The 16,475-nt window shown below is 44.5% G+C and overlaps 2 protein-coding genes across 2 annotated transcripts; both read left to right on the forward strand.

Annotated features, from left to right (window-relative positions):
* The first annotated feature begins 1,735 nt into the window (after window positions 1-1,735).
* On the forward strand, window positions 1,736-7,524 carry BCL10 (BCL10 immune signaling adaptor). Its single transcript, XM_053985678.1, has 3 exons — window positions 1,736-1,848; window positions 3,895-4,183; window positions 5,227-7,524. Exons 1-3 carry the CDS (start codon window positions 1,765-1,767, stop codon window positions 5,592-5,594), a joined length of 741 nt encoding a protein of 246 aa, XP_053841653.1. The 5' UTR covers window positions 1,736-1,764; the 3' UTR covers window positions 5,595-7,524.
* Window positions 7,525-8,829: 1,305 nt separating this feature from the next.
* C9H1orf52 (chromosome 9 C1orf52 homolog) lies at window positions 8,830-11,140 on the forward strand. The gene is made up of 3 exons (XM_053985722.1): window positions 8,830-9,114; window positions 9,204-9,411; window positions 10,578-11,140. The coding sequence occupies exons 1-3, from the start codon at window positions 8,857-8,859 to the stop codon at window positions 10,664-10,666; spliced, it is 555 nt and encodes a 184-aa protein (XP_053841697.1). The 5' UTR covers window positions 8,830-8,856; the 3' UTR covers window positions 10,667-11,140.
* The last annotated feature ends 5,335 nt before the right edge of the window (window positions 11,141-16,475 follow it).

A 16,475-nucleotide genomic window follows, 5' to 3' on the forward strand; every position in this document is an offset into this window, starting at 1 on the left:
TGGACCATTAAATCCTGGTAGGGTGTTTTGGCATTAAGTCTGCTAAAATATATTCTGTTCTGGTATTCGCTAACCACATGCTCTCTTCCTGACTGCTGAAGTTAAATCATTCCAGTTTGTCTCCTCCACGGCTCAGGAATCAGCAGCCTAACGCTCCAGACATCACATGGCTTTGAACTGCACCTCTTGCTGAGCAAGGTTATTAACAAATACTCTAAATCCAGAATGCATGATAGATGTTTTTATCAGCAGTGTTGCATGGAGCCAGCAAAGTCCACAATGTAATTCACCTTGAAGAGGAAGAGCTGAAAGGCATGTGATTTAATAAGGGTGGGAGTCAGGGGCTGGGAAATGCCTGGCTCTGTCTCAGAAGTGCCACAATCAGTGCTCTCGGAAGCATCAGAGAAGCTGAAAGCTTTCCATGTATTTTGGGTGCATAGCACAGATTAGGAGAATCAACGTAGGCATTTGAACTTGTAAAAAATGGTCAGCCCTGCAACTCTCTGAGCAGGAAAACGGGAGACAGGTTACTTTGCAGAGATGCACAGCTTTGAGAAAGTCAAATGCACTACATCAAAGACAGGCTTCTGGGGGTGGGAATACCACACGGGAGGCCATGGGCTGTGAGCAGGTGTGCCCCCAGATGAGCAGCAACCAGGGCTGCGTGGCGAGGCTGGGCCTGAGAGCTCTCCCTGGCCAGAGGTGACCTTCACCGCAGCGGCAGGGAACGGAGCTGGCAACCAGGGCATGGCCCTGCTTTTAACACCCAGCTCTGCAGAATCTGCCCTGTCACCAGGTGCTTAGTCATTTATTTTTCAAGTGTTCTGAGCAGGATCTTCATGTTTATTTTAAAGCTGGGACTGCTCGCACTGCAAAACAGGTATTGTCACAATATTTCAAGTACTGTAAGTGCATTAACAAAGCGCGTCAATCAAAGACTTTGCAAAACTGTAAAACTACCATAAAACTGGCAGGTTTTCCTTACTGACAGCAAACCTCAGTGTTGATCGCTTCTACTTATGTTCACGTTTATCTGCTGAATGGAAACTTTTAGGAGTGCATAAATAGCCCGAGTTCCAGCCGCGTCAGCTGCAAGAACACCGACTGCGGACGTTCCAGCGCGGCCTTTCCCTGCGGAGGCGGCGCCGTGTCCCGGCGGGGCAGCGGCTCCCTCTGGTGCTGCCTTGGAGCACGACCGGGTGCAGCGGAGGGGCTTTTGAACACCGCCAGTCCCCGAAACCTGCGGGCATCCGGCACCGCCCGGCACCGCAAGCCGCCAGCACCCGCACGAGCCGCGGGCCCCGACACCGCTCCGCACGCTCAAGACCGTTTAGCGGAGGGGTTGCCACACGTCCCGGGAGGCCCGGAGAGGGGCAGGGGCAGCTGCAGCCCGAGCCGGCGGCGCAGCGCTCCCGCGCCGAGGGAGCCTCGCCCGCCCGTGCGGCCTGAGGGAGCGGCAGCGCCCCGCGCGCGCTCCCGCCCCTGCCGGAGCGCACGCGCCAGCGGGCGGGGCCGGGGCGGAGCGCCGCTCCTGAGCGCCCATTGGCGGGCGGGCTGGAGGCGGAGCGTAGCTCAGACCCTGAGCGCCCATTGGCGGGACGGGAGCGGGGCGGGGCCGAGCTGGGGCGGGACCGCAGCTTGTCCCGCCTGGGGGCGGGGCGTAGCGCCGGCCCTGAGCTCCCATTGGCGGAGGTGGGCGGGGGCGGAGCCCGGGCGGGAGCGCCGCCCCGCGCGGGTTTCCCCAGCGCCGCCGAGGGTTCCGCCATGGAGGGCCCGGGGTCGTGGTCGAGCTCGGGGGGCGCGGGGCGGCCGCTGACGGAGGACGAGATGGCGGAGGTGAAGAAGGATGTAAGTGGCGGGCGAGCCGGGGGCTGCGTGCCGGGGCCGGGCGCGGAGCGGCGAGTGGGGCCCGTGCGCGGGCGGGGGAGCGGAAGCGCTGTGGGAGCGGGCGGGGGGACGCGGCGGGAGGGCCGGGACCGGCCCGGCGGCGCGTCCGGGAAGGCGGCGGGGAAGTTGGAGCACGGCTCTGCCCGCCGGGATCCCCCGCCGCGGGCGCGTGTCCCGGGCTCGCCCCGTCCCCGCTGTGCTCCGTGCTGCCGCGTTCGCTTCTCCCGCTGCCGGCGCCGCGGGGACGCGCGGGAGGCAGCGGGCGGGAGGGGTAACATGGTGCCCGAAGCTTGGCTGAAAATGTGGCTGCTGCTCCTGGTGCCAGTAAAATTCTTTCTTAGAAAGCGTGGATATCTTCCCTAAGTATTCTTAGATTTTTTTTTATTGAGGCTTATTGTTCTATAGTTTCCTGGGTTTCCCCCAATACTTATTCACTGTTGTCTCGAATCTGAGGGAAGACTTCATCCTGATTCATTCTGGAATAATTTATCTCAACGTGAGACTGGGAAGCAATGTACTAACCAACTTCAACAAGTGATTGCTTAATTAAAAAAAAAAAGTAAAATAACAGTGTATCACTTATTTATTGCCTATCCATGGTTCTGTTTGTAGTTTAGTGTCTTATGTTTGATTCATTTGGGTTTTCTTATGTTCTCTTAAAGTATAGTGAAGGCTCCATGTTGCAGTTTGGTTTTTGTTTCTTTCTAGCTTTATGCTTAAGTGATTTCCTTTAAATGCTTTGTCACAGTTCTGTGAGACATGTTTTTCAAGCTAGTGCTTGTTTCCACTGGCTAATACTGCAATAGGTGGCATTGGGGAGTTACACCAAAAAAGGATAAAAACTGCTTGAGTCAGACACTAGAGGTATAACATGACAAGTATGTTAGTCTGGGTCAGTGGCTGAACCCACGGCTGCATCTCACAGAAGTGCATGATTGTCACTTCAGCCCTTGATCTTACAGGTTCTTACAGTTCCGTAGTACTTGGAGGAGGAAGGATGGAAACCTTAGGTAGAAGCCAATAACATTCATTTTTTCATCAAAATGCAGTCCCATAAATCTGACTTCAGAGCTTCTGCACTCAGATTTTAAATGTTGTGGCTTCACAACCAACTTGGCTCTCTTAGGGCTGTCCAGGTAACTTTGATGGGATCTCTGCAAGCCAGGGTGCTATGTTAGCAGAAGCACTGTGTGAGACAGGGGACAGCACACCTCAGGAAGCTGAAACTGGCAAGGACATCTTGGCCTGGGCAAGCTTGTCTTGAGAAAGAGTTATAAAGTTTCGAGCCTTGCACTTAAGAGCTGAGAAGGACGAGGGTGAGCCATATAAAATCACTCGTGCAGTGGAGTAGGGTTGCAAAAGACAAAAAGCAGCCACTAATGTTGTTGAGAGTACATACATTTATGGATGAGAGTGCATGTATTTTGGATGTCAGCAATTTGTTGAACTTGTCAATAGTGCAAATAAATAGGTTTCAGTTTTGTAAATAAATAGGATTATTTACAAACCTTTTGAACTGGGAGTATACTCATGCTGTTGCTTTGAGGCTGCTTTTGCTCAACGTACAGAAAACATCAATAACTGCAGTATTTTGGAGTTGTGACTCAAGGATACAACAGTATGGAAATGTGGCAATCAGATGATCAGTGAAAATGGGTGTATTTGTAGACAAAGTGAGTAGGTGCTGTTTGGTATAATGTCATTTTTACGTGACTGTTTTGAAATGTGCTAACCTCAGACCTTATGTAATCACATTTTCTATAAGCAGTCACCGTATTTCTTAACAAGCATTGGAACTCCTGAGTTCAGTCAAAGAGTTAAGCAAAGCAATAATTAGATAACAGTTTTTAAAAAAAATTTTACACTGAGAAAAAATCTCAAGTAAGTAACACAGTGGCAGCCTTAAAAATTCTTTTGCTAATCTGTATCAAGGTCCAGATAGGTTCCAACTAGAGGCTTCTAAGTAATTTGAACTGTTGGCTAATGCTAGTTTGTTTTGTTTTTCAGGCTTTAGAAAGGATGCGTCCTTATCTGTGTGATAAAATCATAGCTGAGAGACACTTTGATTACCTACGTTCTAAGAAAATACTCACTAGGGAGGACACAGAAGAAATTTCTGCTCGATCTTCCAGTAGGAAAAAAACTGGGAAGTTACTGGACTACTTAGCAGAAAATCCAAAGGGACTAGATACTTTGATTGAATCTATCAGACGAGAAAGAACACAAAACTTCCTGTTACAGAAGATAACTGATGTAGTGTTGAAAGTCAAAAATGAAAAGCTTGAAGCTCTTAAAGGTAACAACTTTTTAATAATGTTTTGTAAGACATAGGTTTTATTTTGAGGGTCTGCAAAATTAAAATCCAAAACAAAAGTCTTCCTCTGGTATTTGGAACAACATGTTTGGAAATATCTCCAGTTTGTGTTTAAGATCCTAGTGCATGTATCCTGGCTTTACCTTTTTACTATCTGAACACATCCATCATAAATAACAAGTAGCAAAAAACCCCTATTGTGCTGTTATGATGGATAAAGCTGTCTTCACATTCCAGTTTTGCTTTTCAAAAATGGGTGGTTATCTTCCATCTTTCATTTCTCTTCAAGCTATTTGCTGCAGTGGCAGGATGCTCTGGTTTAGTTAAACTTTGTGCCTCAGCAGAAGATATACTAGCAAATGCAGCTTGAGGGCAGTTCCTCTGTATGCCTTCAATGCCACAGCTTAAAATTAGACACTGTAAATGCATGTGTGTGTTCTTCCATACAGGCTTAGAGGTTTTGTTGACACCCAGACCTTGAAGTGACTGTGTGTACTCATATTTTAAGGCAGAGAAAGAAAGTATAGGTTTTCTACACCAAAAGTGTTACTTCCCTTTCCACGCCTGTCAAAAGGCAAATAAAGAAGGAAGAAGTACATTTTAACCGTAGAGATGAAGGGCCTGAGGTTTGCTCTTGCTTCAGGTAAAATAGCCTTGAAATGCTCTCCACTTTGGAGCAGAACCATCAGGTGAAGCTCTTAAAAATTTGAAGAACACAATGAGAAAAATCTAAAAAAAGTTGGGCCAAAGGGCTAAAGTGACTTTCTAAAATGAACTTTAAGTTACGGTGCATCTTTGTCAAGTACTATCTGGTACTGAGTACAGAGAAACCATTCACATCAGCCTAGATAACCTGCATGTTGGCTTTATAATCTGTCAGGAATTCTGGATGTCACAGGTGAGATGAAGGGTGACAAAGATATAGACAATTGATTTTTGACAGTCTTACTGATATAAATCAGAGCACAGTTTAAGATGTCCCCATACTGTAATTAAATCCAGTATCTGGTTTTTTTTTGTTGTAGGTTTAAGCTGCAGCACCTGTATGACCTCACTGTATGGAGGAACAAATAATCTTTCTAGATCATTTTCTGATGAATCAAATATTCTGGATAAAACAAAAGACAAAGAATCTACCCAGATACATCACCCAGAAGAAGATTATAGCACCGCTGCATTTGTGTCTGCTGTCTCTCTTTATTCAATGAATTTACCAATTGCAGAGATGGGAAATTCTCAGTGCAGTGTTCTCTCAGCCACCCTCCCAGGGCCTGGAGACCCTGGTGCACCCCCACTGCCCCCAGAGCTCCAGTCAGACCAGCAAGAGCCATGCACTAGTTCAAGTGACAATTGCTTTTTGCCTTTAAGATCACGTTCTGTTCAACCACAGTGAACGCAGTGACTTTTAGCTGTTCATCCAAATGGTACTGAAACTGTATGGGATATCTCATAAAGGCTAAAAAATGTTTTCAAACTGTTAGAAAAATTAGAGGAAATAATCTATGCAATTTCTGTTTTAATTTTGTAATTGTGTGATGCTGGAGCTGCTTGACTTTTTTTGTTTGTTTTGTTCTTTAGGGAGCTTTTTTCAAAATATTGTGGTGTTATACCAACAAATGTTTGTTTTTTAAACCAATGTGTGTAAGATTTCACATTTAGTTGCAGATACTTTAGCTGGAATTATAGGACGAATGGGTTTTTTTTTTCAGCAGAAACTAACAAATCAGCTTTTCTTAATGTTTCTGTGATGGGTGAACTGGGAAAGATGGTTAGGAAAAGTACTGAGTATGGAATAAAATCTGAACTCAAAACTTAAGCTTACTTACCAAAAAGCTTAAACTCATTTACCAAGTTAAATGTTTCTCACTAGGATAAATTCTGCTCTCCACGTGTATGTGTGCTGCTCCATTTGCAAAAAATCTCACTAATCTGGCCAAATTTGTGCTTATTAGCAAGGAATTTCTTCCTTGTGTGAACTTTGTCCTACTGGTACATCAAAAGGCATCAGTATTGCAAATATACTTCTGCAGGCTTCAGTGTATTCTCCTTGTATATTAGTTAAAGATTTCTGATTTGAGATGCACTTTAAATTCTCTTTAGTACTGGAAAAGGAATGTAAACTGCTCTAATGGCATTGTGAGGGCTGTAAGAAAACATTATTGTAGGATGCTATTAAGGAACAAAGCTTGTATGCTTTGTCCCACTAGGGAACTGCAGGAAAAGTTGTGTGACACAAAAGTGTACCTGAAGGACTCTTGGAAATATGGCACTTCAAATGCCTCCTCTTCAAAGCAGACAGACAGGTTTACATTTCAAATTGTTTAGAGTCAAATGCATTTTAAACTGTTTCAACATGGGAAGGTTCTCATTTCTTGCCACCATGTAACATACTGTATTCCTCTCATACTCGAATTGTAGCCTATCTTTTGTGCAGGTACCTATAATAATTTCAAAATGACCTGGTGGATTCTTAATTTGACATGTACAGCTGTATTCACACTTTAAAGTGATGGGATGTTTTCAGTATATTGAAGGGTAGGTTTGTATTTAAGGCCCTAAATTATTTTGGCTCTCATACTGTGTATAGCCATGTAATGCCACTCCAGTGCACACCCAGGTAATGTTACTAAACTGTTCTCCTTTTGTGGAGACAGGCCACCTGCAGGACCTCAGTATAGTCTCTATAAATTGTTTTTCACTATTATTCTGGTTTTGGAAGTAGATTAAAATAAAATGCTATGTTCAACTACACTCCATCCTGAGTATATGAACATCTTACACATGAGAAAGATGTGTAAAAACCCTTGTTTTTCTTGTCTACATCTACGATCATATACAGTCCAGAAAGTGAAAATGCTTTTCAGTGGAACTGCTTTGATTAGATGGCACTCTGGAAATTAAGTGCCTAAATATGCAAGCCAAACTGTGTTCTTTAACATGAAATTAAGGGTAGGATGAACTCCCTCTCTTCCATTAACTTCAGTAGTAGTTGCACGTACTTGGGACATTCTAGAAAGTGATTTGTCTAAATGCCCACTGTAACCACTTAAAGAGCTGTGCTTAGGCTTGAGTCCCTTCCTGGGTTCTTGTAAAGAGAAGAGAGTGAGCAGGGTTGGCCTTAACAGAGAAAATGCACCAGCTCAGGGTGGAGGCTGCCTTGCTGCTCCCCATCCTGCCTGTGCAGCCTGCAGGGACCACTCCCAGCGGAGCCTACGAACCTGAGACCTTGAGTGAATGTATTGTCTTTCCACATGTCTATAATGTGCATTTTTAAAAGGTATTTTTATCACAACTTTTGGAATAAATTCTTTTGTATAATTGCCTGTTTTTCTGTCTGCCTCTCTCATTTTTAAGATGTACAGGTTGCAAGAGCAGTTCATGCCATTACCTTGATGTGTGGTTTTTGTTTTGTGTGCGTGGGAGGCTTTTGTTCTCCTTGTCTTTTTAGAGCAGTTTGGCTTTGGTGGAAAGACTGACTTAATGAGAAATGCCTGTGCCGGTAGGACTGCACTCAAGAGCAGTCTGTAAGGAAAACATGCATGTGAAATCAACAGCTCTGCTACTTAAGTAGTTTCTGCAGTTCTTGACTACTATTACTAACCTGATTCTTGCTTTTTTTCAAATTACTCTATTGCTCAACTTCCTACGGATGTGAGAAAAGTTGTTTCCAGCCACGCTTATCTTGATTTCATTCTTAAATTAAGATTTTTATTAATAGCAGGGGGAAAACAAAAACTTTGAGTGCTGAGAAGCATGACTCAGAAAAGGATTTGCAAATGCTGCAGGCACTGTGGTGTCTCACTTCAGTGGTTGTTTTCATTGTACTTTGTGTATAGGGCTTACTTCAAAATAATGACATGGTATTGATGATGAGAGATCAGCTGGATATGGTTTAGTATCTTTACAGTAAAGGAAGTGATCATAGTATAACCAAAACCCCTTCCTCAGATCTTATTCTGCTTCTGGTAGTATAAGTAATCTGAACATAGAATCATAAAATATGCTGAGTTGGAAGGGACTCATGAAGACACCCGAGTCCAGTTCCCAGCCCTGAGTCACACCCTGTGCCTCAGAGTGTTGTCCAAGCCCTTCTTGAACGCAGTCGGGCTGGTGCTGTGACGGCCTGCGGAGCTGATCCAGTGCCCGCCACCCTCTGGGTGAAAAAGCTTTTCCTCATACCGAGCCTCAACCTGCCCTGACTCGGCTTCATCCCGTTTGAACAGCACCAGTGTTTTAGCTGATGCACTAATGTATGCATGAGTCAATCACAAGGGAGGTCCAGTACAAACTTGGTCCAGCAAATTTGAAAGCTCTCCTTTGGTAAAGATACCTCCTAGAGAGGTGACGATCAGCGCTGTGTCTGCCCTAGGTTGGCCGGTGATCAGACATTAAGGAAAACGTGTTTTCCCTCCACTTAGGCCTGCAGGTGTGAAAAGGGAGAAATGAAGCTTGGCTCGGTTTCGCGTCTGATTTTCGGTGTCTGGTCACTCGAAGGGAAGCACCCCGGTCACGCGTGAGCCCGCAGGCCCCGCAGGCCCCGCCGGCGCCGCCTCTCCCGCCTGCCCCGCGCGGGGCCCCGGGCCGGCGGCAGCCGCGGGGCCGGAACGCTCGGCGCGGGCGCGGTTTCCGCGGGCGGTGCGAGGCGAGGCCCCGCCATGGCGGCGGAGGGGGAGGACCCGCTGGGCTATTTCGCGGCCTACGGCAGCTCCAGCTCCGACTCGGAGCCCGAAGAGCCGCAGCCCGACGAGCGCCCGGCGGGAGCCGGCGCGGCCTCGGGGGCTACCCCGGGGCGGCCGCGGCTGCCGCCGCCCGACGAGCTCTTCCGTCGGGTGTCGCAGCCGCCCGCCTTCCTCTACAATCCTCTCAACAAGGAGATCGACTGGGAGAGCCGCGTCCTGCGGGCGCCCGAGGAGGTGCGTGGGGCGCGGGGTGAACCGAGGCGGCGCCGGGGCCGCCAAGGGCCCCCGGGCCGCTGTGACGGGCGCTCTGCTCTCTCCCGCAGCCCCCCAGGGAGTTCAAGGTGTGGAGGAGCAACGCCGTGCCCCCGCCGGAGACCTACAGCCCGCCCGAGAAGCCGCCGCCGCCGGCCCCCGCCCTCGACATGGCCATAAAGTGGTCCAACATCTACGAGGACAATGGCGACGACGCGCCCCGCCAGGCCGGCAAAGCCAAGTTCCTGCCGGACGAGGAGCAGGAGCCCCTGGAGTCGGGTGAGGCCCCGGCGTGAGGCGGCTGTGCCCGGCACGGGAGGCTGCGTGTGCTTCCAGAGCGCGGCTGGGCGGGCCCTGGGCCCGAGGAAGCTCTGCTGGCTGCTCCCGCATCCACTGCTGCCCAGGGGCAGAGCGCTCTGCCTGCAGGGCTGGGTGCATTGCAGGGCCGGTGGTTTGGCGTTCCTGGAATCAACACAGAGCCTCGAGCAGTCTCTGCTCCTCTCCCCCACTGTCATTAGCAGGGAAGCATTAGAGTCTGTGGCACTGTAGTTCTGTGAAACCACAGGTTCAGTCATGGTGCTGCTAAACAGAAAGGTGGTGCGAGAGCTTCAGGTGCTGCTGTGTTGACCTTAGTTGTAGATGTAGGTCAGATTATTTTTATAACGTTTGCAAAACTTGGGTCCAAAAGAGGAATCAAACAGGATGTCTATGGGACAGGTTACTGAAGAAAATACTTACTATGCTCTTCACTGTCTATGATGGTACAACTGTAGTGGTAATTTAGAAAGTAAAGAAGTATTTGATAGGTGGGAGGAATTTTTGTTTTCTTTTTAATTGCTGGAGAAAGAGAATAGCCAGCAATAACCAAGAGAACAGAACCAGAAGAAGAAACTCTGGGCTTTCAGAACACACAATAATGTTTTAATTCATTGGTAAAGTTGTCAACAAAGCTTTTCCAAAAGAAGGATTTTTTTTGCTGTCCTGCCTCTATTTTGGTTCTGGGTGTTCTTTCCCAGCAGCAGTTTTTATGTCTTTTTCCATGTGTTCTCTATGTTACCCCATCCATGCATTTCTCTTAGTCAGCTTTCATCCAAAGGAAGAAGAGAAAAGGTTAATTGATCTTGACATTATTTTCTGCTTCAAAAATGGCATTTTCTAGCTTTTTCTACTAGCTAGTCAAATAATAATTTTTTTAGAACAGGTACTGAACAGTAGCATAAAGCCTCTTTTTAATTACCTGTTTGTGGTAGTGATAAGAAGTAACCACTCCTGTTTTGTCCACATATTGTCTACATTCCAAAAATGAGGGTGTTGTCAGTTAATGCTACAGTTTCTTTTTTCCAGCCATCTCAGATGTGGTTAAGTCAGTTGTTCTATGACAGGCTGGTGTTTAAGACAAAAAAATGGCTTTGCTGACTTTGATTAACTCTTTCTTTTATTTAAAGATGATGAAAAAGACGATGAACCAGCTTCTGCTAAGAAACGTAAAGTAGAGTCTGGAGAACAGGCAAAGAAGAAGAAGAAGAAGGTATAAGCAGGGTATTTTGGATTTAGACATAATGAGAATTTCAAGGAACTTGGATTCCTCTGCTGGAATGGGAAACAAAAACTTGTTTACTGCATTTCTCTCTTGGGTAGGGAATTTTATTTCTGTAGTATGCTTGCCTTTTGGAAAGCACAAAATTAAATGGACAGTGTTGTGGTAGAACTTGTTTACTGAATAAAATTTAAACCTGTTTATTTGAAACAAGGGTTTAGATGAAACATCCATTGCCATGGATACTTGTGCTCATGCAGGTTACAGGGCTTCACAGTATTTTGTTTATCAAGAAACCCAGTAACATGCGTTTTTCTGGACTGACTTTTCCATTGTGTCAAAACCTTTTATAAAGGAGTATATCCTAAAGATTTTTTTAGGTATTGGTCTGTGATATGTTCACATAATGTTGTTTTTAAATATATGTATAGACTGCAAATAGTCACTGGAATAAAACTACATTTGAAAACATCTGTGGTATAAATATTGCATTGCATGCTTGGTGAATAGGAGCAATGAATTCTGTATTATATGCCATTCACTGATGTGTGACTTAACAGATTCCTCAGGGCTTTTTTGTTTAAATAAATACATATCTACAAACTGAAAAAAAATGGACCTAAAATTGATTTTCATAATTATTTTGATGTTATGGGATCTTCATCAGTGAAACATGAGACTAACTGATGGAGGGAGAGTTGAAGCATGTAATGTGTTCTTCCTGAAACAGAAAATAGAATCAAGATATTTATGCGGACAAAAATTATGACAAAGCTGTGATAGAGTCTTTGCTGCCAAATTGTATTTATTTCAGTACAAACAGTTGGTAGTCTTCTTAAAGTGCTAGCCAGTTTATGTTGCATTTGTGGTATGCTGCTGAATGGGGTTTTGGGTCTGTATATGACAAGGTACCAGCTTGTACTGGATTGGAGAAAAGGTTGCTGTATATTTTCCATAAAGATTCTGTGCCTTAGAAAATCTGCAGTGAGATTAGTGCCTGCTAATAGGGGTTTATGTAATTAAATGTTTAATGTAAAAATTCGTGGTTTCTATTTTCCTTCTGTCTTGGACTAGCTTTTACTTTGCATACATATGTGCTAATATGATGTTAATATTTTTAAGTGATTTTAGGAGATTTTTTTTAACCTCAATATACAGAAAATTGAATTAATTTTCAGTGAATATATGACGCTGTTAGGAAGTTACACAATTCTGGCCTTGGCAGTGTGATAATGCTTTCTCTGGACCCTTGTTTACCTGCAGACTGCAACTGCTCCTTGCCAGTTTCACAGGCTGTGGCGCCAAATCTGTGATATTTGACAGAGCTGAGGGTTCCCTGTGCCCACCTTTCCTAGTGCAAACCCAGATACCAGACACTGTCCTAGCAAGCTGCAGGATGAGGGTACTGTCATGGCAAAGCTTATGGAGTGCCAGCTCTCTGTAGGGTTTCTCAAAATACTCCCTCTGCATTTTTGAGTCTTACAGTAGTTGTGTTTGCTAGTGCAGCGCTCCTTGAAGAGTGTTACAGCTGAAAGTTAATGTCTCTAGAAATTGAATGCATTCCCACGACTGCTGTGACCAAGGAGGCTTTTGTCTGTTTATTTTTTGCTCTGCTATTCCACAGGGCAGCTCAGGAAGTTACGGTGTCAATTTCTCCTTTTGTTTTCAGACCGTATGATATACGTAGTATCCAGTTTTCTTGAAGTTAACAGCATCTGATACTCACTTTCCAAGGAGAAAACCAGCATGTCTAGCCTGGGAGAAGAACAGTTGAATTTTTTGCAGGTCGAGGGAATCTTCATGGTAAGCAGAGACCATGGCAGCTTCCCTGTTCAGGACAACTGGCACAAAAAACTCTTTGTCCTTTTCTGAAGACATCTGAAACAAGGTTGTGAGAGCCTGTGTGAAGCTGAATTATCTGGGTAGATTGGTTCTGTAGCTGGAAGCTTTTTTAGTAGAGATGCTTCAGTTCATCTTCAGAAAGAGATGATGAGAGAAGTGGTACAGTGCTGGTGGCTTATGAAGCAATTCAAAAGACTTCAAGAAACAGAGGTTTTCTTCAGGTTTAGGCAGCTAATAATGAAAATTTGTCAACACATCAGACACTGTGAAATGTGAGTGAACACCAACTAAACTTAAACTGATAGCTCAGATGTTCAGAAAATCTCTGACTATAGAACAGTATATCCTGGATTCTCTTTCAAGGGAAGACTGAACATACACACTTGCTGACAAATGGGGAAGATTGCCTCTGAAAATCAGTGCTGTTTTAACTTGTCATTCTACTGTTTTTATGATGAATCAAATTTGATTACAGTCATTATATGTATTGGGGAAAAAAAGGCAGTAAAATTGCATACAGATATGATTGAGGAAATTCTCATTTGTCAAAATCAAAAAAATAATGTCTGGAATGTAATTAATTTGCAGTGAGCATATTGCATTGCTTCAGATGCTGGCACAACAGCAGCTGCAGTACTTGGCTTTCCTGGAGACGCAGGATGATCTGGAAAAGAACAATTCACATCAGTATAAAAGTACAGCTGTTGAGGGTAATGGCAGACAGTGCTCCTTCCCAGAAGAGCTGACAGGGAGGATGTGGCAAAGCATCCCTCTCTTACTGTGCTGTTCCTGTTCTGGATGCAGACTACTGCTCTTGAAGTGCTGATTCATTTACAAATAGTTTGTGATAAGCTTTAGTGCAGCCAATATGAAAGTAAGTCCAGAGAAATGTAGTGTGTTCCATAAAGAGCAATTTATTGTGAACCTGGAGTCAGCACAGGAAGAGGTGTTTTTAACATTGGAGAGAAAGAGAAGCTGCGTAGTGCTGGCTCAGCCCAGTGACAGGAAGCTCCTTTGCCAGCTTGTTAATCTTAGAGAATCAGGACAAAAAGATGCAATGCTTTCAGTCACCAGCACAATACAATTAGGATTTGCTTTTCAGGCTTGAAAGGTTCTTGTTCCTGTTTATGTGTTAGCTTGCTCATTTTATCCAAGCCCCTTTGGCCACTGGTCACAGATGTTTGTGCTTTTGCTTTGGGTGTGGATTGGATGTGAGAACAGTGCGGGACTGTCTTAAAAGCATGGAAGATGATTACAGCTGAACTGTGTGTTCTTGTAGGATAAATGCTTGTACCAGTTGAAAGAGACCCTGGCAATGGCTACAGCTGTGCAGCATTTCCATTTTGAGAAATGTTGTTTAAGGACAGCCACAATTCCTTGTTAGACTGGAAAAATCTGAAAGGTTGTTTTCCCAATAGCTGGATAAACCCCAGGACCCTCTGGCCTGGGCACAAGCATGGTGCCCTACAGAGATGAGCTTGCTGACAGGCCAGTTGTTCTTGCAGCAGCTGAGTGGGAATTGGCTGTCCAGGCATGGTTGGGAGGAGATGCCAACCCCTGTGTAATTCACAGGAGGGCAAATGTTACAGAGGAAAAGAATTCTCAAAAACACTAGCATGAGATTTGATTAGAAAACCCTTGAGCAAATGGAGGCACCTTGGTAAGAAATCTGATTCCACTACTGCCAGAGGCATTCTCTGGCTGCACTAACTGAGGTGAAGTTCAACAAATGATGTAGCAAGAGGCAGTGATTAGCTGGGCAGGCTGTGGCTGTCTCAGAATGTCAAGACTGAAGCAGAAGCAGGATTTCTGTACAACAAAATGTTGGCAGAATACAGAAAACTGCTGAAAACAAATACTGCGTTTTCATTGCATAGGAGGCTTACTGTGAGACATGGGAATCTCAGGGAGTAGTGCTGTTTTGGGACAACCATGTTGGTAGCACTGGGCTGCTTTCTAAAAGTCATATAATTAGGAACCAAGAAATAGCAGGAATAATGGAGGCATAAAGATTGCAGTGAGCTAGTTCTTTATGCTGAGAGTATCAGACCAAAAGGAACATCATCTTCAGAGGAGTCCACAGAATTTGTGTCACTGTTAGAAATGTGCCAAGATTGGTTTGGGGCTGGAAGGCAGAGTCACAGCAGAGATTGGAATGGGTTTGTGCTGCTGGTTCCTTTGAACTGTTTTCTTCAGGGCACTTCTGAAAAAAGCAGGAATTTTCAGGGAAGCCTGTGCCTGTAGAGCTTGATTGATGTAAGAATGCAATGAATTCAATGAATGGAGATAAGCATTTTTAGTCCTTATCAAATAATTTTATCAGGGCTCTTCATTTAGAAGATGAAGTGGTCTTCATCCTTAGAATGCTTTAGTCTTGGTAGCTTCAGAAGACAAAGATATATTTGCTTTGCTGTAGCTGTGAGCAGCAGCACAAAAACTCTGTATTTTTCTTGTCTTCTAACAAAGTAAACTTGTTCTCTGGAGCAAACCCTGATTTTCCATCCGTTCCCAAAACTTCTCCCACCATCTTGCTGCAGATGAACTAATACAAAAACAAATACAGGATTAATACAGGGTAACCCCAGGAAAGTGTCATGGGGTGTTGATGCTAAACCATAGCACTTCTCAGGTGAGGATTAACACTCTCCTCAAACCAAACCACCAAACAAACAACCCTGCCAGCAGCAGGCCCACAGCAAAAGTCACTGGTAAGTCTCTGTTGGAAGCAGAACATGGTCCAGTTTTGTTAAAAAAGTCATCTCTCTGACACAGGCTGGTTGAGGGATGTTTTGAGGAACCAGGCCAGGTAATGTGAGAGACTAATTTCACGTCTGTTGCAGAAAAGATCACTACTACTTAATGAAGACCTAAAGAAGGGGTTTATTTTACACACACAAAAAAGTTTCTCTGTTAGGCTTCTGATCTAGAAATGTATGTTCTCACAGGAATATTTATGCATGGCTCTCAGATCCTTGTAAAGAACCTGTATCTCTGGCAGCTGTGTCACCATGATCTTTGGCAATAGTAATGAAATACTGCTTCCCCTTGAAAACTTACTCTTTTTAAAGTATCTCTAGAAAGGCTGTTTGCAGGTTTTCCAGCTGTGCTGCTCCAGCAGAGAGCGCTTTTGTTGCTGTTGGCACAGAGCCTGTTGAATCATCTGCAGCTCAGCTCCACTCTACAGAACCCAATTCCCTTCTAATTTTCTTTCTAATGCTTGCTTAAGTGTCTCTTGAAACAGAACACGTCTATTTTGTTTACTTGCTTGATAACTTGCTCTAGATAAAGGTGTTTTAAACTGTAAATTTCACATGATTTTTGAAGGCTCTGTGGGGACATTACCATAATCCTTTCTCTTTAAAAAAAATAATTCGTATATTGATGGATCATGATGAAAAAAATTATTTGGCACACAATTTTAGTTAAATGTGTTTGTCTCAACAAAGCAGTGAAAATCAATGTGAAAATAATGAATAGTTAAATGTCATGCTAAATATCTATTTCAGACAAACTACTGAGTTTCAAAGTTTCTAACTTAGAAGAGAAAAGCCCAAAAAAGGGAGTTTTGATCTTGTGCTTGAAAAAGGTATAGTTGGTTTAAATTTAAGAATACTCAAAAAAACCTCTTCTTTCTGTAAAATAAGAAAGTGAGGAAGAATTGGCTTTGAAAAGTTGCATTTTTCTTATAATAGCATGGGCTTCTAACCTTCTTTCATGGAAGGTTACAAAAATAAGGCTGGAATGTGCCTTCCCAAGGTGACCCAGCCCATTGGCTGCCCCAGGCCAGCCAGGCTCACACCATTCCTGTCAGACCTCTTGGCTTTAAAGCAGTGCTGGAAGGGGAGACAGTGATGCAGTGACAGTGTCTGCTCACAAGGGCCCCAGCAGCCCTTCTGCCTGTGCTGGCTGCTTGGTGCTTTAGTGAATCAGTAGAAACCAGCAAAAACATGCAGTTAAACAAGAG

The sequence above is a fragment of the Vidua macroura genome, chromosome 9 (assembly GCF_024509145.1).
Source record: "Vidua macroura isolate BioBank_ID:100142 chromosome 9, ASM2450914v1, whole genome shotgun sequence".
Classification (NCBI taxonomy): Eukaryota; Metazoa; Chordata; class Aves; order Passeriformes; family Viduidae; genus Vidua; species Vidua macroura.

Excerpts from the sequence above, each read along its gene's own strand:
- BCL10 (XM_053985678.1), top strand. The coding sequence starts at position 1,765 with ATGGAGGGCCCGGGGTCGTGGTCGAGCTCGGGGGGCGCGGGGCGGCCG. Across the intron at positions 1,849-3,894 it reads TGGCGGAGGTGAAGAAGGAT|GCTTTAGAAAGGATGCGTCC; the intron begins GTAAGTGGCGGG and ends TTTGTTTTTCAG. Across the intron at positions 4,184-5,226 it reads AAAGCTTGAAGCTCTTAAAG|GTTTAAGCTGCAGCACCTGT; the intron begins GTAACAACTTTT and ends TTTTTGTTGTAG.
- C9H1orf52 (XM_053985722.1), top strand. The coding sequence starts at position 8,857 with ATGGCGGCGGAGGGGGAGGACCCGCTGGGCTATTTCGCGGCCTACGGC. Across the intron at positions 9,115-9,203 it reads TCCTGCGGGCGCCCGAGGAG|CCCCCCAGGGAGTTCAAGGT; the intron begins GTGCGTGGGGCG and ends TCTCTCCCGCAG. Across the intron at positions 9,412-10,577 it reads GCAGGAGCCCCTGGAGTCGG|ATGATGAAAAAGACGATGAA; the intron begins GTGAGGCCCCGG and ends TTTTATTTAAAG.